The sequence below is a fragment of the Acanthochromis polyacanthus genome, chromosome 19, assembly GCF_021347895.1.
Source record: "Acanthochromis polyacanthus isolate Apoly-LR-REF ecotype Palm Island chromosome 19, KAUST_Apoly_ChrSc, whole genome shotgun sequence".
NCBI lineage: Eukaryota > Metazoa > Chordata > Actinopteri > Pomacentridae > Acanthochromis > Acanthochromis polyacanthus.
In genome coordinates this window covers 6,750,195-6,773,606 of record NC_067131.1, presented here as the reverse complement: position 1 = coordinate 6,773,606, position 23,412 = coordinate 6,750,195, and the positions used below count along the sequence as shown (strand labels likewise).

Below are 23,412 nucleotides of genomic sequence, written 5' to 3'. Positions count from 1 at the left end.
AGAGTGCTGACCTGGAAGAGGTATTTTAGGAAAATATTCTCTAAACAAGAGGTTCTGTTATGATTTTTTATATGCCGTCTTAGCCCAGGATTGCCGTCTTTAGATTTTAAACTCTTAATTCCATCCAATTACTCTGTTAACATTTCTAAATGTCTCCCTAAGAGCTAAACATTTGAAATCACTACTGAATAATGCCTTTTAATGCAAAAGAAACATTCAACAAAAAAGGAAAAAACCCTCCACTTGGTTTGGCCCAGTGATGACATCAGCAATAGCATAAATCCAGGAAGTGGTAGACCAGTTCCCTCCAAAACACTAGTCCTGCATGGAGAATCAGCAAACAGGAATAAGGAAAAGTAAGTATGAACAAAGAAACAAACAATTACATCACATTTGACTTAAAGGTTTACTGAAACTAATTAATGAATGTTTTTTTTACATTAATCCCCCGTATGATGGATGTACACTGTAACGTAATATTAACACAAATACGCCCAGGATAGTATTCTCTGCAATGTTACAATGGCATGGTCAAATCAAAGCAAAATGCACATATGGAAAACAGTATTGTGTAGAATAAAAGTGTCAAGAGACAAGTGGCAAGGAAACATGAGTTTTCACCCACTTTGGCACATAGTTACACACATTAATGTCACTGCACAATAAAATCATAACAAACAGTGAAGTAATATCCCAGTCACTTTGATCTTATTGCGTTCTGAGGACTTTAGGATATGATTGGAATGACAGATGACTAGATTTAGGGGGATATAGGTATAAAATATTTGGGGCTGCAACCTCTGATGTTCTAAACTTTGATATTTTTGTCTTTTTATTGAATGTACATAAAGTGCAGTCTTACGAACAAAATGCCAGGCACAGGGACCAGTGGCAACACATAATAGAGAAAGAAAGAAATAATTAAAGTTGCATAAAAATGAAAAGCAAACAGATAAAACAAAACAACAAGGTAAACTCAAATAAAGACATTCAATGTTAACTGTTACAACATTCAAACAATTTAACTAGCATATTCTTTCTGTTGTAACTTAAAAACCCAAACAGTACAATAAAGAAAAATCTGCCATAAATATATCATTAGTAAACATTCAGTTTTTTCTATAGTACCAGTGCCAAAATAAGGGACTCCCAGATTTATCATGCCAACTCTAAAAAAGGGCACGATACACTGATATCATTAAAGCTTTTCAAGAAAGATTTCACAAAGTGGAGATTATGTGTATGCTTAAGAGATGTGAAAATTTTAAGGAAGAATACTCAAACACTTTGAAAATAGATGATAGTATCCAAAACATTGACAATAATTACTACACTCTGACTGTTTTTACTGGTGCACTTATTAAAATGAAACTCAGCTAAGATGATTGATGATATATGCTTTGGTACTGTTTCTTTTTTTTATTGTATGCGTGCATACAATAAAGATAAATCATCCATAAAAGCAACATTAATAATCATAGAAACCTCTTGCCATTGTCTTTTAATATATCAGTGCCAAAATAAGTAAAGCACAGTGTCAAGATGCTCACAGCAAAACAAACATAAAATGTTAATATCATTCCACAGTCCTTCAAGAAAATGTTTTAAGAAGTAAAACTTGTGTAAATGCTTCAAGGCCACATTTATCTTGCTGCTAATGAGACATTAGTGAGGCTACAACCAAACCAGATAGCCTTGATTGGTTAAAGTACATTCAAAATAAATCTATGAGAATAAAAACTTTACTGATAACAAACGTATTTCCTGGAGTTATCAGTGAGAAAATGTGATTTACGTGCTTTGGCATCCGTTCTGTCATTAACAAACGAAAAAACTATAAATTATGAAGTTACTTTAAGTGGGTTAGCAGTGTAAATGACCTAAATTTTATCTGTTCATCTCGATTTTTCTTATTATTTAAGTTCCTTCTGATTAAGTTAAATCGGGTGCTTTTATTTTGGTAGTGTTGTATGGCAGGAAGGAGTATGGCGTCTGACAACAAAAAGTGTAGAGTGTAGGTAAAAAACGGAAAGTTTAGGAAATAGAAAACGGACAAACCATTTAAAAATTCAGCACCTGGCTAAAAGGGGACAAGGTTTGTGTGTGTGTGTTTCTGTTTAATTTGAGTTTATGGTAGTTTAAATTGTGACGTTTTTTATTGATGGTTTTGTGGACTTTGTGTCAACTTTGACTGTGTGTTTTAGCTAGGTTGAGTTTTTGTAGTATCGTCCGGTCATTACTCGTTCGTTTATAATGTGTATATTTTGGGATTAATTCAATTTTTCTATGAGCTATTATTACAGTAAATGTATTCAAGCTAAGATATGAATGTGATATTTCGTTTTCTTTTTCTGTTATTGTCCTAGCTCTTACGGTGTCTTTCAAAATAAAACAACTGAAAAGGCATCAGTCAGAGAGCACTTCTTTAATAATGCCAGGGATGCTACAAGCAGCTGTTAAAATTAATACTGTGCCTGTACTTTTGATACAGAAAATGGATTTAGCTGCTACTACTACATCTGGTCCTTTTAGCTTCAGAGTGAAATATTAACTAACCCTTCCTTAAATTACACTTATTGATATTTTGTGACATTGTTATGAAACTTTGCTTTCCTATCAGTTCTTTTAACTATGACTATGATCCCAAATTGTGAAGTGGTAATCAAAATATGATTCATTTTTTTTGTTTTGTTTCGCCTTTTAAACGAAAAGGTCGCTGTGTTTTTCAGCTCTGAATAGCACCTGCAGATGTTCCCCTCCAGCATGAAAAGTCCCTCGACCTCTTGTGGAAATTACGCTTTTGGTAAATTAATGAGTTTGTAACTGCTGAGAAAACTTTGATCCACAACAAGAGACCAATTTATTTCGCATGAATAAAAAATGTAAATGTCAGAGATTACCTGCTTTTCTTCTGTTATATCATGTAACATTTTTAGGATTCATTTTGTTTGTTGAAAGTTTGTCTACAGCCCTCCATCTAAGGCTGTGTTAACTTGTATTTTCTCTCTGTCTTGCTGTGTGCAGGGCTGGAGCCTATCTTGCTGTATCTTGCTGTGTTCGTTGAAGAGCTTTTCAAAAAACACAGTTTACAAGTGCTCTTGACTGCCTGTGAGAAGAAAGCACTGCAAGCTAGCTAAAAGCTGCAAAAAATAGAGATGAACTGGTGAGTGGTTTAAGGTGAGTACATTTTTTCACTGCCATAAACGTGAAGATTTTATCATGTATTTTCCTAGGAAGTCGCAAATTAAGCCTTTTGGGTCTTTAGATTATCAGTGAAATTTATTCAGCAAATGCAAAAGCTTGATACACATTAAGTTGTTGCACTACATCCCTAGTAAACACTCATTTAGATGCTGCCATGCAAAGAAATGTGACAGACAAGCCATGCTGTGAACTGTATTCCTGGTTATTCAGCTCATCGCTTTGGTTTGGACTGATATGTCTTGGCAACTGTTGGATTTGTTGCCACGACAGTTCATACAAATACCGATAATCCCCAGAGGATGAATCATATGACTGTCAAGACTGTAGTGGTACCATAAAATGAAACTTTCATCCATCCATCCATTTGCTTTATTCTGTGGAGAAAGCCAATAGCAGGATGCAGCCTAAACAGGTCACCAGTCCGTTAAGGGGTCTCTGAAACCTTCTCTTCAGTGAAATAGTTGAATCTTTACTGAAATAATTGTCAGAACATTTTGTACAGATTGTTCATGTTTTCCAGACTGTTTTAGTGATTCCTTAACGTTTCCTCTAGAGGCACAGAGAGGGTGACATGTAGAATAAATGTCCACTTGGACTAGAGGATTGCTTAGATGTCCGTGCTTCAAGTTCATTGTCACTTTAACCTCAAAAAACACATCTTTGGCTGTAACTGAAGCTCAAGCTCGAGGTCAAGGGGTTCTAATTGTGACAAACTTTTGCACAAGTGTCTAATATGCTAAATTGATGAATTGATTACAGTCTGTATCCAAAAAGCCAGAGGTCAAATTCAATGTGATCTCATTGTGTTCTGCACAAACACTTCTCTGGTCTTTACTGAATGGATTTTGATTAGATAAATTGATAAAGAGGATCCTGCAGGTCCCCATCCTCTAGGACATCTACACCAAGCAGGGTCATGGAGGACCCTCACCACTCCAACAACGCTTTACCGACCACTGCACAATATCAAGGTAAACACAGTGAGACGCAAGAAGAGCTTCTTTCTTCGTGTTGTCAGAACTGTAAACTCTGACCTCAGATCTGAATCCAAGTCACAGCAGCTTATTTCTAACAACAACACAGTGACACACTATAAATATATATATATATATATATATATATATATAACACATAGACACTCTTTTGCATAAACATACACACAACTTTTTTAAGGAATGTTTCTGATCATGTCTTTTTGTAAGTGCACAGCCTCATAAATTAGTTGATTTGCATCTTAATGCTCATACTGTGTGTGACAAATCAAAACTCTTACCTGGGTTCCCACCTTGAAGTCACTGTGATTTATAAATTTTACATTTTTGTCCCAAAGATTGCTTTTATTTCCCTAAGATTTTTTTTATTGTGTCTTGTTTCTTATTTATCTTGATCTAATTTAGTTTATCTTATCTTTTTACTCATCCCAGCTGTTATACTGGCGAATGGAAGAACACTGAGGGCCTACCTGTCAGATTCAATGTGTGTTTTGTAATGGAATGCCAAATGCAATCATTTTTTCTGCACAACAAATCTACCCACAGGGATAAATAAAAAAAAAAAAAACTTGAATCTTGACTGTGCAAACCTTCTGTGCTGTCAGGTTGAAGATGTGTGTGAAGCATCCACTTGTCAGTATAGTGATGACTTCCGTTTCCCCCACAAATACCCCTAACACCTTCTATTAAATTTCTTCCAAGTCTTCACCACATGTGTGATATGATCCTGAACAGGCATGAATGTTCTGTGTAATTTAGCAAAACGTACGAGCTTGAGAACTTTGGTTTATGACGAAACACCTCCCAAATATCTCCTGGTAGCAGCTCCTGAGCTCAGTGAGAGAAGCGTTTGAAAAGTCCAAAGCCTGAGAGCAGCAGCAGTTTTCGAGTCGGTCGATTTACCCCTGTAGCAGTACTTTGTGAGCCAGACTGAGTGCATTACTGCTCACCCCGGTGTGAATCCAGTGAATGCACTGAACGCCAGGTGTTCCTCACATTCAGTGCAACGTCCCATTGCTAACAGGAGGCAGACCAGGAGTGTACAGTGCATCATCACATAAGAACTTTTGAATTTTAGCAGGGTCCATACCAAAAAATGCCCTATCTTACCTCTGATCATGCATGGAGGTTACAAAGAAAGATATTCTAACACTGTGGAAGCAGATATTGGAGTCAGTTAAGGCCATTTCTACGATTTGCAATAACATTCACAGACATTTTGCACAGAGTAGTTTTATTAAAAAAGCTCACACATTGATCACATTAATTACAACTCCATGGTGTATTGATGAAAAAAGTTGTGATTGATAGTTTCAATCAGGCCAGGCCAAAATCCACTGGGCTCTAATCTATGCTACATGATTTATGCATTATAAGGTAGGTAATAAAATATTGATTGTGTTTTAATTTAATTTCTGTGGCAGCCAAACTACCTATAAAAAAAAAGAAAGCACACCAATAACAACCACAACGAGGATACTGCGATGGCCATGGTGCAGGCCAAACTCACTCAGGGCTGCAATGATCATGACAGACTCATTAACTGTTTGATTTCCTTTTGCAAAAGAAGATCTGGACGTGTGCTCATTTGTGTGCAACCAAAAAAAAAAAAAAAAAAAAAGGAGGACGGTTGATGGCAACAGGAGGAAGAGGAGAGGAGATGCAGAGAAAGACTGTTGTGTGGGAGAGGTGTTGACTTGTTTGTTTGGATCATGTGTCTCCTCAACAAATCGTATCATTTTGGCAAAGCGCGGACTGTGCAAACATGTCTGAATCACGAATGTCAGAACCATCATCTGTGACAACCTCTACTGTTCATTTTTACTCCACACTTCTTTTTTTTTTAAAGCTTATCCTGTGATGTGATCGTCCCAATAATCATAGTGAAAAAGAAGAAGAAAAAGGGAAAAAAGTGGTGTTTGCCAGCCAGGAGGTGTGCGTGGATGTAGACTATTTGTGTGCACACAAATCAACCACCATCATGATTGACATGTTGGAGGATGAGGTTGCCTTGGAGACACAGAAATACAAAATGCATTACATTCACTCTCAAATGGAGAAGCAGTATACACTCCATCTATTCATTCTTTGTGATCTCCACATTCCTTCATCTGTTATTCTTTCACCAGCCATTTCCCACTCCATCTGCCCTGTCATTGTCTGTCACCTTAGTTCCCGCTGACCTGTCTTCATATGTCATTAATGTCGACTTAAGCTCCTCCTACACACCAAAGCCCTCTGCCTAACCCCTTCTCCATCCCCAGTTTGCACTCACATGCTCGCCCCTTCTCTTCTCTTTCACAGGTTTAACAGGATGCATCTAGGTCACACGTCAATCTTTTGTAACTTGTACCATCTGGGTGCAAAGCTTTAGACAAAGTGATGGTCAGAAAAAACACAAACACACACTGCACCCTCCTTGCAGCCATCCCTGCCAGTAACCATGGGAATACAGTGTAAACAGCAGCCACAGCAAAAACCGGATTGTCTGCACCTCGGTGTGTTAAATAAGTCATTATTTGTGTGTTCCTGTTAGCCTGTTCAAACTGTGTTTTTTTTTCTTTTCTTTTTTTCCAGGAGGCACGAGCAGAGCATGCTGGCTGAAGGCGAGATCATCAACACAGCAGGAAGCAAATAAAATCAGGTGCAGGAAATATTAAAACACACACACACACACATACAGGGCAGCTGGCATCATTATTTCACAATGGGAGTGATTTGATGAGTTGGTTTTGTTTTGGTATAAATGCACGCTTCATTGCAGCATCTCTGCAGAGAGGCTGCGCGCGTATCTGGCGGAGCGCATCTTGAGTTCTTGGTAGCACTGAACGAAACTGTGGTAGATGAAGGTGATGGGAAGAGCCAGGAGCACGATGCCGCTCACCACGCACATCCCGCCGAGCACCCGTCCCCCAATAGTCACCGGATACACGTCCCCGTACCCCACCGTCGTCATGGAGATGATGACCCACCAGGCAGCGGCCGGGATGCTGGCGTAGTCGTGGTTCTGCGTGCCCAAGTCCAAGCCATGCTCCAGGAGCTGGGCCAGAGCGCTGTATATCGCCATGGCAACGCACACAAACACCATCAGCATCACCATCTCCCGGTAACAGCGGCGGAGCGTCAGGCCCAGAGTCTGCAGGCCCAGGAAGTGTCTGGCCAGCTTCATGAGCCAGAACACCCGCATCATCCGCAGCACCCGCAGGAACACGCCGGCGACCCCGAGCCCGGCGCCAGGCATCCCCGCCCGGGCCATCGCCATGGTGACATAGTAGGGGGTGATGGCGATTACGTCGATGATGTTGAGCGGCCTGCGGAGGAACTCCCACTTGTCTTTGGCCACCAGAAAGCGCACTATGCACTCAGCTGTGAACCAGCCAATGCACACTGCCTCCACGATCCTACAGAGAGAGAGGAGAGGAGGGAAAAATGAGTTGAACACACTGTAAACAGGAAATGGCAGAGGAGCTACAGGGAGATATGGATGACATGAGATACTGCTGGACAATCAGTAAATGGGAGGAAATAAGGAAGCAAAGCAGGGGGTGAAGTAAATGATGGGAAATGCGAGCAAACAAAGACAAGAGGACAGATGCGCAGAAGGGGACAGTGGGGGGGGATAAAACCCTTCAAAGAGATGCCACTCGATTACCCCATTTAAGCAAATGCCACAAAGCCTGAAGGGCAACAATCAGCACAATTAAACCAAACCAAATTATGGAGCAGCTGATAGAACTGCATCACCCACCGGCATGAGACTAAATAGGAATCCTGTTGACCCTGATGAAAACTACTTTCAACTGATTACCTAACCATGGTGCAGTGCACTGCAACCGATCCAAACCTCTAAACCGTATCCAGTCTGAGTGAACATAACCTGACCTTATATAGAGAGTGACTGAGGCCAGAAAAAATGCAGAGAGAGAGAGAGAGAGAGAATGTACTTTTTCACCCTGCATGCACAAACTTCAGTCCAACTAACTCTCCAAAAGGTGACTCAGACAGAAGCTGACCACTGATAGTGGCCTAATTTCTTTTTGTTTGCTTACATTAATATATAATCCCTCAGTACACATTCTACTTTCACCTCATCAACCAGACAAATATCATGAATGCAGCATTATCTGATGTGTTTGTCCTTCTTGTGCACTGTGCAATGAAGACATATATCAACTGCGAGGAGGAGGGGAAAAGTAAGGAGGAAGATAGAGCAACACCTCACTTTTTAGACACTATGGATTCATCATTGATTTAGCTATCCTGGGGGCTTGTCTGACTGTCACGGAGGATCCTAATGTTTAATGTATTGGTCGAAACTTGTCAGTTTGTTTATTGACTTCAGCAGCGTCATTAAATCCCAGTGACAAATTCCCTTTCCATCTAATGCGTAGATGTTTTGAATATCCTGCTTCAAAATCATTCGTCATTTTTTAATCTTTTCATAGTGAACAATACTGGCACTCAAAGAGCTGGAGTATAAAAAATGCCTCAATGCGGCAACTTCCTGGATCCGCTGCTTTGAACGCAAGCAGCCGCTCATATGAAATCCTCTATGAGTGTTATTATTTATTTATAGAGTGTTTGTAATGACAGAAATCTATCCTTTACACGGCCCAGCCTGTTGAATTCACTTTTACGCACAGGATTTCAGAGCACCATGTCACTTTTAAGATATCCACACACATTGCGCCTAAACATTTGGCAGCTTTTTCATGAGGGGGCCCTGTTATTCCTTGAACTTTACTGACTCTTGATCATCGCCTACCTGTGCTCCTCCACAGTGTTTCTCTTGGCTGTATCCCAATCCGGCAGCGTGCTGGCGCACAGCATTATCATAGAAACAATGACAAAGATCACGGACACTGAAGCCAAAAGCTGCGCTGCAAGGGAAGAGTTGGGCTCCTCAAATGTTTTGCGCATCATCTCGAGCCATCTAGCGCGGCCGGTGAGTGCAGTCCGCGGCACCGACTCCTCCGGGCTCTGAGACTCGTCCGCGGACACCCTAATGTCCCCCTCGGACAGACTGTCCAGTCCGATGTCAGACATCCTGTCGTCCAGGCGCTTCTGGCAGCAGGAGTCCAAGTGCGCGCTCTCCAGTCCCCAGTAGAGCATCTCAGTGTAGAAGGACAGCTCACACACTCCGGGAACAAACCGGAGTTTACCGGAGCGCACGTAGAGCATAATGAACACGAAAGCCTGCGCGTGGCGATCGAAGAAAAACTCATTCCGGTCCCGGTCGTAGTCGTCGCACAGTTCAAGAACCTCTTTCTCGGTTGCGCAGGCATGCAGGCGGCTGACGCGCCGGAGAGGGAAATCCCTGATCACCTCACGGGTGAAGGCGTACCGGGTTCCCCCTACGTTGAGCACGCAGATGCTCTTCCCGAACTTCATGTTGCCAACCTGTGCCCTGTTAAAGCGCCCCTTCACAGTTCATCTCTCTCTGCCATTACAGGACTGTTTGGGCAGCTGGGGAGTGGACGGTCTCCCCCTGCCGCCCCCGGGGCGTGGTTCGCTTTGAGTGGAGGTGGCCCTGCGTTGAGGTCCGTGGCCGCTGGAAAACTCTTCCCTTCTGTCCCTCACTCTCTGCTCTCCTTCTCCCTGTGTAGCCTGTGGAAGAGACTCTCCACCCCAGTCAGGGCGAGCCAATCCCATCAATGATGTCACATGCGCACAGACGCACGCAGTGAAGGAGGAAAAAGTCCAACAGGAACATTGTGGAGCGTAATTTACGCACGATTATCTCCAAAGTGGATTCTGCTTCTTGCCACGAAACATTGGAAATATTCTCATGAGTGTGATGGAAATTGTATATTTTACTGGTTTACAATATTTACTTGCAGACACTAGGCGTGTTATTGCTATGCATACTTTAATATTAGCACAATAATTTTCACTGAAGTACACTTGGACGCAATGGCTGCTGTCTTAAATGTGCATTGATTTTATCTTGTCATATTGCATGGTTTGGATCTCATTTGTTTGAATTTGTTTCCACTGTTTGCCTTATTGTAAAGTAAAGATGCCATGCAAATAAAGGTATTGTGTATTATGCTCCCTTATATGTGAATCTTTGTCTCTCATCTGTCCTGTTTTTACCAGTTTGACCCTGAGGCCTTGCAGTGCGTGAGAGGCTTTATGTTGTTTCTTGAAGGACCTCACATAATTTGTGGAGTGCCTCCTTAGTGAAGCAGTTGGACAAAACCAGAAGAGAATGGGTCTAAGCTTTAGATCCCCAGCTGCTTATGAAAGAAAGTCTTCCCCATGAGACTTTACAGGTTTGATTCTTGTTTTTGGAAAGCATGAGCCACATATACATATGTAGAGTATATGGTTTTATGGCAAAAATTTAAAAAGAAGTACTTTTTGCACAATCTGCACAACAATTTTGTTGCAGTAATCCTATATGCATATGTAGAGAATAAGGTTTAATGCAAGAAATGCACTTTTTTGCAGAATTTGCACAACAATTTGTCCCTTATGCATATACAAAATATATGGTTTATTGCAAAAAATTGGAAAAGCTGAAAAAGCACATTTTTTGCTCAATAATGTGAAATGTGCAATATACACCACTACCTCATTCACTTGCTATTTATATTCACACCATTATTTATATGTATATTTATAAATAGACGGTTTTGCACCATTTCTTAAGATTTCATTGCACTGAAAAGGAGAACCTTTCCAATTTCGTTGTACACTGTATAATGACAATAAAGCACATCTATTCTATTCTATTCACAACCATTTTTGTTGCAGGAATCCCTTATGCATATGTAAAGTATAGGGTTTGATGCAAAAAAATGCACTTTTTTTGCAGAATTTGCACAACAGTTTGTCCCTTACACATATTTAGAGTATATGATTTATTGCAAAAATTTTAAAACAGGACTTTTTGCACAATCTGTACAACAATTTTGTTGCAGGAATGCTTTATGCATATGTAGAGTATAGGGTTTAATGCAAAAAATGCACCTTTTCTTGCACAATTTGCACAACAGTTTGTTTTTTTTAAACATATGGAAACAGATTATGTGCAGAACCACATGCAAAAAAACTGAAACAAAAACGGTTGCAATATTAACTCTTGGTGCATTTGTTGAGTCTGGACTTCTCTTCCTGTATTATTAAGCAGTGATGTTATATTGAAGAAACCGTAAAACTTTTATACGCTTACCTGCAGAACAGGTATTACAGTTGTAGGCTGGTGTGTGTGTGTGTGTGTGTGTGTGCCCATGTTTTTGCTACATTGTGGGGACCAAATGTCCCCACAACTGTAGGAAAACCGAAAACTATGTAACTTGTGGGGACCTCATTTCGGTCCCCACAAGTTTAAACAGTGTTTTCTTGGCCATGTTGTTGTTACTGAAAAAAGTAAAAGTGCAAAAACGTTTCTTTAGGGTTAGCCATTGTTTTGGTTAGGGTTAGGGTTTGGTTAATAAGGTTAGGGCTAGGGTAAGGGTTAGGGGTTAGATATGAATGGGAGTCAATGGTATGTCCCCATAATGATAGCAAGACACACACACGTGTGTGCGTGTGTGCGTGTGTGTGTGTGTGTTGCGTGTGTGTCCGTGCCTGTGTTTGCGCGTGCGCGGCCCCCTCGCAGCGTCACAGTGGTTTTTCGGGTTGATCCGACTTCTTTTGGCTGCCGTGAGTTCACTGTATTGTAAAGGGTACTGTGAAGCGCAGGAGGAGGGGGGGCTGAATTGGTAAAATTCTCCCGATAGGGTACACATCCGGAGTCTCGACGACCACAGTTTATCGCACCTTTCAGCTTTTAAGAGCCCGAGTTTTATTATTTTTAGTAATTTATTCTATTTTACTCTTAGTTTATGGTTTACACTCTGGGAGGGCAGAAATGGCGGCCAACATGTACCGGGTCGGAGGTATGTATGTCAATGTGGATCTTTTTTATCAAACAGAAACCCTTCCAGTTTTGCATCCTAGCGGGTGTAATGCAGCGTTATTTCAGCTCGTTTGTGTTTGCTAGTGAGATACGGATGTGCTACACCAACTGGGTTGCACTGAGTCGGAGCAGGAAGGTGAGAATTTCTAAATATTTGGGATTCAAAATGGGTCAGGCCTCGCGTTTGTCGTGGCCACAGCAGCTAGCCACCAGCTTGCTAAATGGCTAGCTCACAATGTAAACATTTTTCACTTGTCACCACCTTTGCTGCCGGCTAGTTTGACGAATACTTGAACCGGGAAGCTGATGCAACGTGGGGCTCGACGACCAGACATATGTTAAAAAGGTTGTGAAAACGTTACCACGGGCAGTCTGAGGCTGCCTTTGTATTTGCCTCTTCTGGCATGCAGCCATTAGTACGAGTCCTTATTTAGCTAACGTTAGCACCAGCAATGGCTTCACTGATTACCATTATCTCCGCCTCGCCGCTCCTTTATCTTAGTTCGAGATGTGTATTTAGCAATTTTGGTGATATTACACGCCGGGTTTTTGCCCCACTGTGCACCTACGTTCAACACAAGTGTAATTAATTAGCAAATTGGGCTGCTGGCTGGCTAGCTAGCTCGTTAGCAGTCTGCTGGAATTCAACATCAAATTATTGTCTCGATTCATGGCGTCGCTGCGTCTGCGTGGATTAAATCTTACACCTCCACCCGAGCTTTAAATCTACATTAAGACGGTGAATTTGCGTAAATGCCCACATGCTTGACATGCCACATAAATAACAACCATCTAGTCGCTCAGGTGATATTATTGGAAGCACTTTTATCACCGGCGTTTTCACCTGGTGTATCACTTTGTTGTCCGTTTGGCCACCTTTAGTGAAGTTCTCCTGCTGCCTTCAGGTGTTCTTTGGAAACTCCAACTCCTGCAAACCTGTACGTGCATTCAGGGTTTTTATTTGCCCTGTCTGAGTAATATCAAATCTGCTGTGGATCTAGTGTTTAAAAAATATTACTTCCCAGTAGATATTCTGAATGGTGTTGCTGCTAAAATGACAAATTAAAGATCAGGGAGCTGCAATTTATTATATTATATATAAATATTAAGAATTTGTGTATTATTACATATAATGAGATGATCATTCATATGCTTCAACTGAAAGCAGTTGGCTCTTACACTCCTTGTCAACTCTCTTATATTTACCTCCACTCTGCACTGTTTGTAAGTCTGGAACATAGTAATTACAGTATTTCAGACAACGCCTGAATGCAGCCCTTGTCATGGACTGTAGTTCTGCACAGTTCCTGTACATCCTCCTCACACAGTTCAGTGAAGTCATGTTGGTTTTATTTTGGCGCAGGGGAAATATTGCCATTATATCAGCTTTTTTTTTTGTCGTTTTCACATCCGTATCTTCCGATTTATTAATCTAAGGAAGCAAAATAGTGTCCTAACTGTCCTACAAGCTCTAAGAATCTTGCACTACACATGCGTTTGCCTTTGCTTTAGCCTGTTTCACTTGGAGTTTGATGTTCTCAGTGTTGCTTTCTTGTTGCAGTTTCATTTTATTAGTGGTGTGCAAATCTGTTTTTGCTTCTTACATGTTTAACAATAGCTGAAAGTCAAGATATGCAACACGAGTACACGTATTTATAGATGGTACACCACTATATTGTGTCTTTAGCTGCTCAGCGTTACATATTTAATTCATAGGGGTGAAAATTACTCTATAGTACGTGACCCAGCCAGTTTCCTACCACTTAACTGACTATGTCACCAAATTGGGAATACACCAATGAGTGCAAAATACACGTTGAAATAGATTATTTTGTCTATTTCAGTTATCTGATACGGTGAAGTAATCAGTGTGTGTTTGCCGTTGCAGATTATGTATTCTTTGAGAACTCCTCCAGTAACCCTTACCTGATCCGCCGGATAGAAGAACTCAACAAGGTACTGAGGTGTTTGTGTGTCATTTTTGTGTGTGTTTATTCCCCCTTATCCCTGAGGGTGAATAGCACAGATTCCTCTCCGTTCCTGCTCCCACCCCCCTCGCTTTTGCCATTGTGTTTGTGCATTTTGTGACTTCAGGTGCTCTTAATGTGACTGAAAGAGACAGATGTTCCCTGGTTACCCAACCCAATGTTTGTAACACTGGACACACCTGTGGGGGTGTAGGTGGAGTGCTGATTGTAAGGAGTATTTCAAGAGCTTACATCATATTAAACTAAAGAAACATTTGAGTAGAAAGTGATGTAAAGTCTGATATTTGTGCTGCTATTTTTGATCAGATATCAAGTTTTCTGAACAGAACTGCTGCAGTGTTGAGCGGGAAATACTACACCAGCGTTTTTGGTGGTGTGAAAAAGCTTTTCTTGTGTTGTGCTTGCAAGAGATGTTGAGATAAATGCAGGTCATTATCAGATTGTGTGGGTGAGATAACGAAAGATCAGGTCAGTATTAGTTACAGAAAAAGCATATGGAGGCTGTAGATTATAATCTAAAGACATGAGACATTGCAGTTATTGTAAGTGATGAACAGGATAGATAAAATAAGAGGAATTTCCTGCTGTATGCTGTCTTGCTACAAATACAGCTTGTATGTACGCCTCTCATGTTAATTTGTTATTAAATGTGTGAGGTTGATCAAACATGACATTTTTGTGATGTAGCTTGTAAAGGTGTTGGCATTACAATGCACTATCTTGTTCCTGTTATTCTGTCAGCATCCTTTGTGTGAAAGCTGTTTGAAACACATCCTCTCTTACCTATAACTTCCTCAGAAAAGCAACAGAACTTGGGAGGATTACAGTTGAGTAAAGCTGTAAGGTTTGAGAAAAACCTCGTACGACCACATCCACTCGCTCTGCCTCAGTTACGATATTTAATACCGGCTGAGTCTTAAAGCTTGTCGGCCTAATTATACAGGGAGACAAGAAATCAATCATCTGATCAAAAACACAGTGGCAGGCCTGGTCAGCCTGTCATAGCAGCATAGCTTGATGAGTACACAAAAGAGCTGGGTCTCTTGGGAAATTAGCGGCTTGTGCGGGGAGGTGTTGCCACTTCTTTCAGTCAACCTGGATCTTTTCTCCTCTGCTCTGTTTTAGACCGCCAGTGGAAATGTGGAGGCCAAGGTGGTTTGTTTCTACAGAAGGAGAGACATCTCCCACAGCCTCATCCAGCTCGCAGATAAACATGCAAGTGAGTAGCAGCCCTTTTTACATATCCAGAGTTTGTGTTTACATGTGGACTAAAGTTCCGATACGTTCAAGCAGCATATTCTATCAAGATTCAGCAGAGTTTCTTTAGGATTTGCTTATTAATATACTAATGTGGTGCTGAGATAACAAGTGGAGTGATTGAATAGTTGATAAACCAAAACTAACTGGCCGTGTTGGCTGTTTTAAGCTTTACAAAGGTGAGGATTTGCTCTTTTTCTCGATTTTGCAAAGTTGTAAACAGAATATCTTTGGGTTTTGGACTGCAGGTCAGACAAAACAAACAACTTTAATGTGCCGTCTTGGGTTTTGGAAAATTATGCTATGTTTTTTTCAATTCGCTGAATAAGTTCTAACATTTTGTAAATCTAACTGTTCCATTATGACCTTATTAAAAGTTTTTGTCTTTTAGTGTTGGTTTTCGGCAACCAACAATTAAAAGATTAATTGAAAAATTAAAAACTTAGTACATTAAACACCAAACTCTTACATTTAAGAAGGGAAAATTTGTCCAGTTTTTTGTGTTCTTGACTTCAATAATCAAAATGATTATTTTATAAATAAAATAGCTGACCGGTTTTTGATTGATTAAAGGACATACTAGCACTAACAGGAGGCTGAGTGGTTTTCAGCTACAGTTCGAAAGTTCAAGGAAAATGTCATTAGCTGTCTGCTGCGTGTCAGTCAGGCAGACATTTCCAGCAACGCATTGTAAATTATAGCATTTGCTGTTAATTAGGTGTTTTTTCTTATGTTGACCACGGTTTCAGAGACCAGCCATTTAAGTCACTGCTATTTTTAGCGTAGAGAAAATTGAAACGTAAATGAGGGCTCCTGTGCGACTCGAAAAATGTGTCGCCATTCACATTTATGCGGTATTTCACATTAATTTCTCAATCACTCAAAAACAGAGAATTGCAGTGTGGCTGCATGAGAAGAAGTGGGAAGAAAAAGAAAGTGTTATCACAGCAGCACCTGTTCTGTGTGGGAAGACTTCTACCTGTTTCCAGAGGCTCCCGGTCACCGTATAACAAATTATCAGTCGCTTACTCAAACTAAGAAAGATGCCAAAGCAGTTAAGATGAGGACGACTGAGATGAAGAGCAGCAGGACGCCCAGTGAGCGTCGTGTCTTTTAATTTCAGGTTTACATTTCTCAGCTCTGACAGGAAAACCAGGAATGTATAATGGCTGAATGCTGTTCTGTGCGTGAGCAAACTGCTTGTAAAAACCAGTTTTGCAGATTTAGCTCGACTCTGTAAACATAAAGCGACCTTAAGAGCAAAAATATAAGCTGTACAGTATGCGGAGACATATGCATTGATCGCAACGCTGTGCCAATTTCGCAAGCCATTCGGAGTCTGTCATCTGCCAGCTGGTCAGAAGAAGAGACAGAAACAATAGTAAAATGTATTACTGCCTGACACAATGTAAAAAAAAAATGAATTCATTCAGTTTGAGTCAGATTAGTTCTGGGGGAAAACGAAAGAAAAGCCACTAAATGTGATATACAGAAGTACAACAGCTCATATGAGTCAAACCTGAAATTCTTGGAAATGCTTATCTACAGGTTGAGGTTTACTTCAAAACTTGGGTAAAAATGTCAGGAGGGAAGTCCAGGGCTTTTCCTTTTGGAGCCTTCTCAGCAAAATTTGCATCTGTTTTGTTCGTCGTGCTCATCAATCATCGCAGAGCAAAATCAAACAGCAGCTGAGGGTTAAACGTGAGTTTTGCAAGCGAGTTAACAGGTCGGTTCACCCAAATCTCAAAAACCCACAAAGGTTTTCCCTCCTACCAAGGTGGCATTTAGCTGTGAATGTCACAATATCAAGAACGACCACAAACAAATCATTTAAACACATCGACTTCAACAAAAACTCTCACATTTAGACTGACTGAGCGATAATGATGATACTAGAGCTATTTTCAGCTGATGTTTTGAGTCATCACTAGGTGTTCTTGAGCAAGGTGACATTCGCCTTTGTGAATTTGCTACCACAGATATGAGCACTCACAGTTCACAAATAATAATGTGCATTTCCACGACATGTTTTTATTGTAATATTAAAAACTGAAATGAGAAAATATCCCCGTACAGGCTCTCGTTGTGTTGCGGTGGACGTGTCGCTGCATCTCCCCTCACTGCTGCCATTCAGCACGTCGTTGTTGCCCAGTATTTCCAGTTTAAACAACAAGCGCAGTCACGTTTTTCGAATTTTGGCATCGCTCTCCCATCAAAGTGTCATTTCCTCACTAGCCGTAGAAGTCATTTGGGGTTTTTTCTCTGCCAAAAAGATTGCTGCCGATTTCCCAGCATAATAGAGGTGAACAGAATTATATTTGTGGCATTAAAGCGACCAAAAAAATTTGAGATGGAAAAATTCAACAGAGCCTGAGATTGCTTCCTCTTTTACCATTATCGCCGAGCAATATTTGAACGCATACATTCACTGAGCCTCTTACAAAGTTCCCTTAAAAGTTTGTTTCTCAGATACAAATATGAGATTGAAATCCTGTTTGAAAGTTTTGTAGTCTTTTAGAATCGGGTGAACAATGAGAAATCAGGGTTTTACTAGGACTTCCTTGCAGCGATGTGGCTCGATAGTGGTGCCGTTTTGCTGGAAAAACAGCTGCCAAAATAATATAGTTTTCAATGGGGGGGTGATCTTTGTTTGTAAGTGTATGCCTGCTTTGTGTGACAGTGATTTTAAAATGTTTATACACTGCCTGGCGTTGTGTGCTGACTCAGCTGCAGCAAACTAGCTAATCCACTATTTATGGATGAACGCTGTGCTCTTCAGATTACATTTCTAGGCAGTCGTAAGTATAATGGCGTTGGCTTTTTAAGTGGATAGCGGCGACAGAGTGTGATTGCAAAGCGCTCGAGAACCATTGTGCCAATCTGTTGTATTATATCTGAAGACGGCACACCTAGAACACAGCGTCCGAAGGCTGAGTGATAAATGGGTGGATTTGTGACTGTGAAAAAGAGTTGGGAAGAAATTTACCTGTCACAGGTGACGTATACATGCCAAGTAAGTGTTTCTTTTAATCTGATTTCTGATGTCTTCCCTCTGTGTGCCTTTTGCAGAGGAGTTGGAAGAGGAGAAGGAGAACCCAACAGAGACAGATCTAACAGAAAAACAGAAACACCAGCTTCGCCACAGAGAGCTCTTCCTCTCCCGGCAGTACGAGAGTCTACCTGCGACACATATCAGGTACAGATGCACAAAATGGACCCCACGGGTCATCCTCTGCAGGCAGTGCCCATGGATGATCGCTCATTCAGCCATGAACACATCCATCAAGCATTGTTGACTTCATTTGTCTGTGTTTTACATGGTGCCCCCCCCTCTCTCCCTCCATTAGGGGGAAGTGCAGTGTCGCATTATTGAATGAGACTGAAGCCGTTCTTTCATACCTTGACAAAGAGGTAAGCCCGAGAGAAGAAAATCTTGTCTGTCACTGGCTTGTGTTCGCTCAGGCTCGCAGCATAGAAGGTGCATTTATATTTTACATGCCTTTTTAATGTAGTGGCCTTAGAAAGCATTCATACCCCTTTTTCCACTTAATTGTGTTGTAGATTTTGTATTAACTGAATAAAATTGGCATTTTCCCATCTACACTCAATAACCCACAGTGACAAAGTGAAAGTGTGTTTTTGTACAAACGTTTGCAAATGTATTCTCAGTCAAATAGAGCAAAAAGGGAAGTGGCCTAAATATTTTCTGGTATCAAAAACTGAGAGGCATCAAGGACTGCAACTAATGGTTACATTCATTGTCAGTCACATGGCCGAATAATTAATTTTTCCTATCTGGATTTTTCTTGCTTAAAAATGAGCAAAATGGGTAAATATGTGTTAAAAAAATACTTGACTTTTTTCTCTTTGGTCATTCTTTTTGAATATAGAAAAATCAGGGGTTTTTTTTGTTTACGTTCTATACCATGTTTATCTGATTTTCCATTAAATATTGCTACTCTGCCAAGGAATCCTTCCGTCTGTTCGCAACATTACTCAAAAACAGAATAGCAAATTTGGATGAAATTTTCAGGGAAGATCAGAAATGACACAAGGACCACCTCATTAGATTTTGGCAGTGATGCGGCTTACAGTGTGGATCCATGGATTTGTTAAGGATTTCCCATTGCAAGATAGCATCACGGCGTCACTGTAACTATGACAACATATGACTACGTTCTGCCTGCTGACGATCATATGATTGCGATCCTTGTACAAATCCACCGCTGTGGACCTATCAGGACTTATCCGTCAGAAATCATGCAAGGAACAGTTGATTAAATTGTGGGGGTGTTTCTGAGTCCCATCAATTCCCGCTGCCCGCTGCATATTTAGGTCACACGATTTACGGTTCATACATAACGTACACATGCATAACACACACCTGTGCTCAGTGCAAGCTCATTTTGTTTATGGGTGCGTCTATATTAAATGGACACATTCTATGTTGCCGTGATTTCTGATCATCAATAAAAAAAAATCTACAAAAATATGCTGCATTTCTGACAATAACATATGGGGGAATGAACAGCTCTGATGAGAGTACGGTGCTCTCTGAATGCTTTTCTTGTTTTATCTATAATAAGCGGTAGAGGTTTGGGGTAAACCAGCAAAATGTCTTGACAAATTGAATGAAAATGTCAGCGAACCTTCAAATAGATCCACATGTAAAGGTTCAATTTGTCGTTGAAGTCGGCGTATGAACCCTTTGTCCTTGATTTGTATAACTTATATTTCCATTTCTTCAGGATACCTTCTTCTACTCGCTGGTGTATGACCCGACACAGAAGACTCTTCTTGCTGACAAAGGAGAGATCAGAGTGGGACCGCGCTTTCAGGCAGATGTGCCTGAAATGTTACAAGAAGGTAAATTAGACAGTTAATAGTAGATGAAACTTGGTTCTGTTAAATAAGCCATTTCTCTAAAACAAAAATGAATACATTCTTTCTTGTGCAGTCTTCTGATGAGTGATTTCTTTGAACATTTTGTAGGTAATTTCCGGGCAATTTCACGGGTTTATAACCATGAACTTAACTTGTAGAAAATCAGTGTGGAGTATAAATTGGTTTCTTCACCTTCAGCGTGCAGTTATGTTAGCGTGCCATCTGCAAGCTGACGCCTTTGTGTTTTGCAGGTGAAGCAGATGACCGGGACCAGGCCAAACTAGAAGAGAAGCTGTGGGATCCAGAGTGTCCACTCACCAACAAACAGATAGACCAATTCCTAGTGGTGGCACGGTACGTCACCTCTGACATACGCTGGAAACCTCCTGATCAAATCGCCCAAACAGGCAGTTTAATAAATGAAATATGTAATTTTTGAAACTTTATGACCCCTCTTGCTGTGAAGGGTACAATATTCTGCTCCGTTACTCCATCTGTTTTTGTGTAATGGTAAACACAATAAATACACATTCTTGGCATTGAGGCACAGCTCATAAGTCAGGCTCATTATTCTCACTTTTATTCAGTCTGTGGATTTATCACAGTTTTTATTTATAAGAAATGAATGAAAGGGGATTAAAAATTGATCATGCAAGGAGTTGTGATTAAATCACTGTAATTGCTTTAATAATAATAAACAATAAACCATTATTTACCGAGATTTTTACACTTGCAACTCATTTGCATTTACTGAACATTTTCATTTCAAGCAAAGATCTCTACTGATTAGTTTTATGCAGGAGTCACATATGTAGTACACATTCACTGTTTATGCTTGTGTGTATTTTCTCAGGGCGGTGGGGACCTTTGCCCGAGCGTTGGACTGCAGCAGCTCGGTTAGACAGCCAAGCTTACACATGAGTGCAGCTGCAGCCTCACGAGATATCACATTGGTGAGTTAAACACACACACACACCCCTAATGAGCATTTAAATGATAGATGATAACCCTCTTTCTGTGCTCGCAGTTCCATGCGATGGACACACTGCATCGTCATAATTACGACCTGTCCAGCGCGCTGAGCGTACTGGTCCCAGCGGGCGGCCCTGTGCTCTGCAGGGATGAGATGGAGGAGTGGAGCGCCTCGGAAGCGGCCATGTTTGAAGAGGCACTAGAGAAATATGGAAAAGACTTCAACGACATCCGACAAGACTTTGTAAGTGTTTCTTTGTAACTGCGCTCTTGCTTCTGGGATGTCGTCATCTGCAGCGTCAAAGTGCCGTAGTGGTGCCAAGATGATTTGAATAAATGAAGACTGATGCAGAAGTAGCAGTCTTTAAATATTTTGTTTTTATGGAGCATTTCTTTGCGTTTTATAGGATGAGAGACCAAATGAGCTGCTCTCTTACAGGCTGCAGTCTATTGTAATGAAAAGTGGAACTTGTTTAGCATACTGATAAACGGTGGAGAGTTCTGGCTTTGCTGCTGGAGACATTTGAAAAGTTTCTGCAGACGCTTTCGTCCTCTTCAGTGAAAATCTGTCACAATAGGAATCCAAATTAGTAATCGGTATTAATTCAAGCCGGTCGCAGCTGCTGTTCTGTGAAGGGCAAAATTACAAGTATAAACACTTGCCTTTCAGGCCTTTGGAGGAGTGACTGTTTGATTCTTCTGAACTTTCCTTCCCACCGTCTACCTATACGGCACAATAAAGCCAGGATATGGGTGTATGCGGTGGCACCAGGTGCTCATGAATGCTTATTAAATGTGTGAATCACTGTCTGTGCAAGAGAGTGTGTTTTCGTCTGGGGCCAGAACCAAGCAAAGCCAGTAGCTCTCAGCCTCTGTGATCACGATGCGTCTCGCTCATGAATATACATGAAGGCTTCACACCCAGATGGCAAGTACATGAGATATTAATATCATCAATTTGCTCTCTGTCTGCCTCTCTCTCTTCCCCCCCCATGGCTCCACATTCTACTCTTTCTGCTTTTGAAGCTGCCATGGAAGTCTCTGACCAGTATCATAGAGTACTACTACATGTGGAAGACCACAGACAGATACGTGCAACAGGTGAGATTACCGCAGCATTCATGAAAACCATAAATTATTTGTTGTTGTCGCCTTTGGCTGTGTTGTGGACAGTCTGACAGCTTTTAACAGCTTCAAGTGGCCCTGAGGCGTTCCTCTTTACATCTATTGTTCTGCAACTAAAGTGCCTTTTCCGTCACATTTATAGAAGAACGTACATACTCGGGACCCACTCATCACAACACTGTAGCGCTGCTAGTGGGCAAAAACTCCACAGAGTGCCTTGAAGCTGCTTAATCAAAACAAAAAAAGCAACCAAAATGCATTTGCACTCTATTGTTTTACCTTTCAAAGATTTTGAGAGTTATTTTGTCCTTTTATGCTTTCATTTCTTTTGTATGTCTGTCGACAAATATATCACATTCTTCTGTTTTTTTGCCTCCACAACTGCTGTAGTTTTATTAGCTACTGTATTGCAAGTTTCTCTTGCAAGAATACTTTGAATTTAATTTTACAAATCCATTAAAGAGTTACTGAACATTGGTCCATATGAATGAGGCTGAGAAATGGTGGATCTTAACATTTTTAATGCACTTATCTCCTTCATTAGAGCTGTAATATGACAAGATCTTTGAAACTTTATACCTCTTAAGTGCAGTGCAGATGTTCTGTCAGATATGTAATTGCATGTCCAGCACAAGATATGGAGACTTAGAAAGCTGTTTACAGGCTGAGTGGTGCAATGACGTGTTAAACTTGTCTGTTTAAAGGTACACTGACAGGAGTTTGGTTACAGGAAAAGTTTACAAAGTAAAGTAAAGCTGTAGAAGTTGCTCAGGACGGGAGCACCAACCAAAAACACAACATGAATATCACTCCTGTTGTGATACGGGGTTAAGCCTTTGTGTCAGAGGATTCCTAACGTCTGCAGAGATAAATCAGCTTTTTGTACTCAGTGGAATGTGACGCAAACAGTTACGTGCCAAGAAGACAGGAAACCCCACCTTAGAAATGCACAATAAATGATTAAATTTGTAATCCTGTAGGCCTAATTTCACCCTGTGGAGCTGATTTTAAAAGGTTCCGGATTGTCTGATTGGATGTTTGTTGAACACAAGAGATCTTTTATTTTGTTATTAATGAATAAATC

General features: G+C 40.7%; 2 protein-coding genes and 1 long non-coding RNA gene across 7 annotated transcripts in view; 2 read left to right on the top strand and 1 right to left on the bottom strand.

Moving 5' to 3' along the window:
* The first annotated feature begins 52 nt into the window (after positions 1-52).
* On the top strand, positions 53-10,255 carry LOC110947366 (uncharacterized). 3 transcript variants are annotated; one of them, XR_007937921.1, is made up of 5 exons: positions 1,894-2,095; positions 2,730-2,803; positions 3,025-3,177; positions 6,774-6,840; positions 9,803-10,255. It is a non-coding gene; the product is annotated as an uncharacterized LOC110947366 (long non-coding RNA). The 3 variants fall into 3 exon arrangements; XR_007937922.1 differs by lacking the exons at positions 1,894-2,095; positions 9,803-10,255 and adding an exon at positions 53-356 and having other exon boundaries at positions 6,774-6,891; XR_007937920.1 differs by lacking the exon at positions 9,803-10,255 and having other exon boundaries at positions 6,774-6,891.
* Positions 5,412-9,836, bottom strand: kcng3 (potassium voltage-gated channel, subfamily G, member 3). Its single transcript, XM_022189844.2, has 2 exons — positions 8,962-9,836; positions 5,412-7,597 (listed from the first exon to the last, which is right to left on the bottom strand). Exons 1-2 carry the CDS (start codon positions 9,585-9,587, stop codon positions 6,952-6,954), a joined length of 1,272 nt encoding a protein of 423 aa, XP_022045536.1. The 5' UTR covers positions 9,588-9,836; the 3' UTR covers positions 5,412-6,951.
* Positions 10,256-11,805: 1,550 nt separating the features above from the next.
* The window catches only part of mta3 (metastasis associated 1 family, member 3), a 30,053-nt gene continuing 18,446 nt past the window's right edge, over positions 11,806-23,412 (top strand). For all 3 annotated transcript variants that reach the window (XR_007937919.1, XM_022189846.2, XM_022189847.2), the window contains exons 1-10: positions 11,806-12,082; positions 13,991-14,058; positions 15,216-15,309; positions 18,417-18,543; positions 18,695-18,758; positions 20,096-20,213; positions 20,483-20,585; positions 21,085-21,184; positions 21,259-21,447; positions 22,230-22,304. Coding sequence is in view for 2 of the 3 variants with exons in the window: in XM_022189846.2 (XP_022045538.1) it covers positions 12,055-12,082; positions 13,991-14,058; positions 15,216-15,309; positions 18,417-18,543; positions 18,695-18,758; positions 20,096-20,213; positions 20,483-20,585; positions 21,085-21,184; positions 21,259-21,447; positions 22,230-22,304 (966 nt within the window). In the remaining variant the exon portion in view is untranslated. The remainder of the gene's footprint in view (positions 12,083-13,990; positions 14,059-15,215; positions 15,310-18,416; positions 18,544-18,694; positions 18,759-20,095; positions 20,214-20,482; positions 20,586-21,084; positions 21,185-21,258; positions 21,448-22,229; positions 22,305-23,412) is intronic.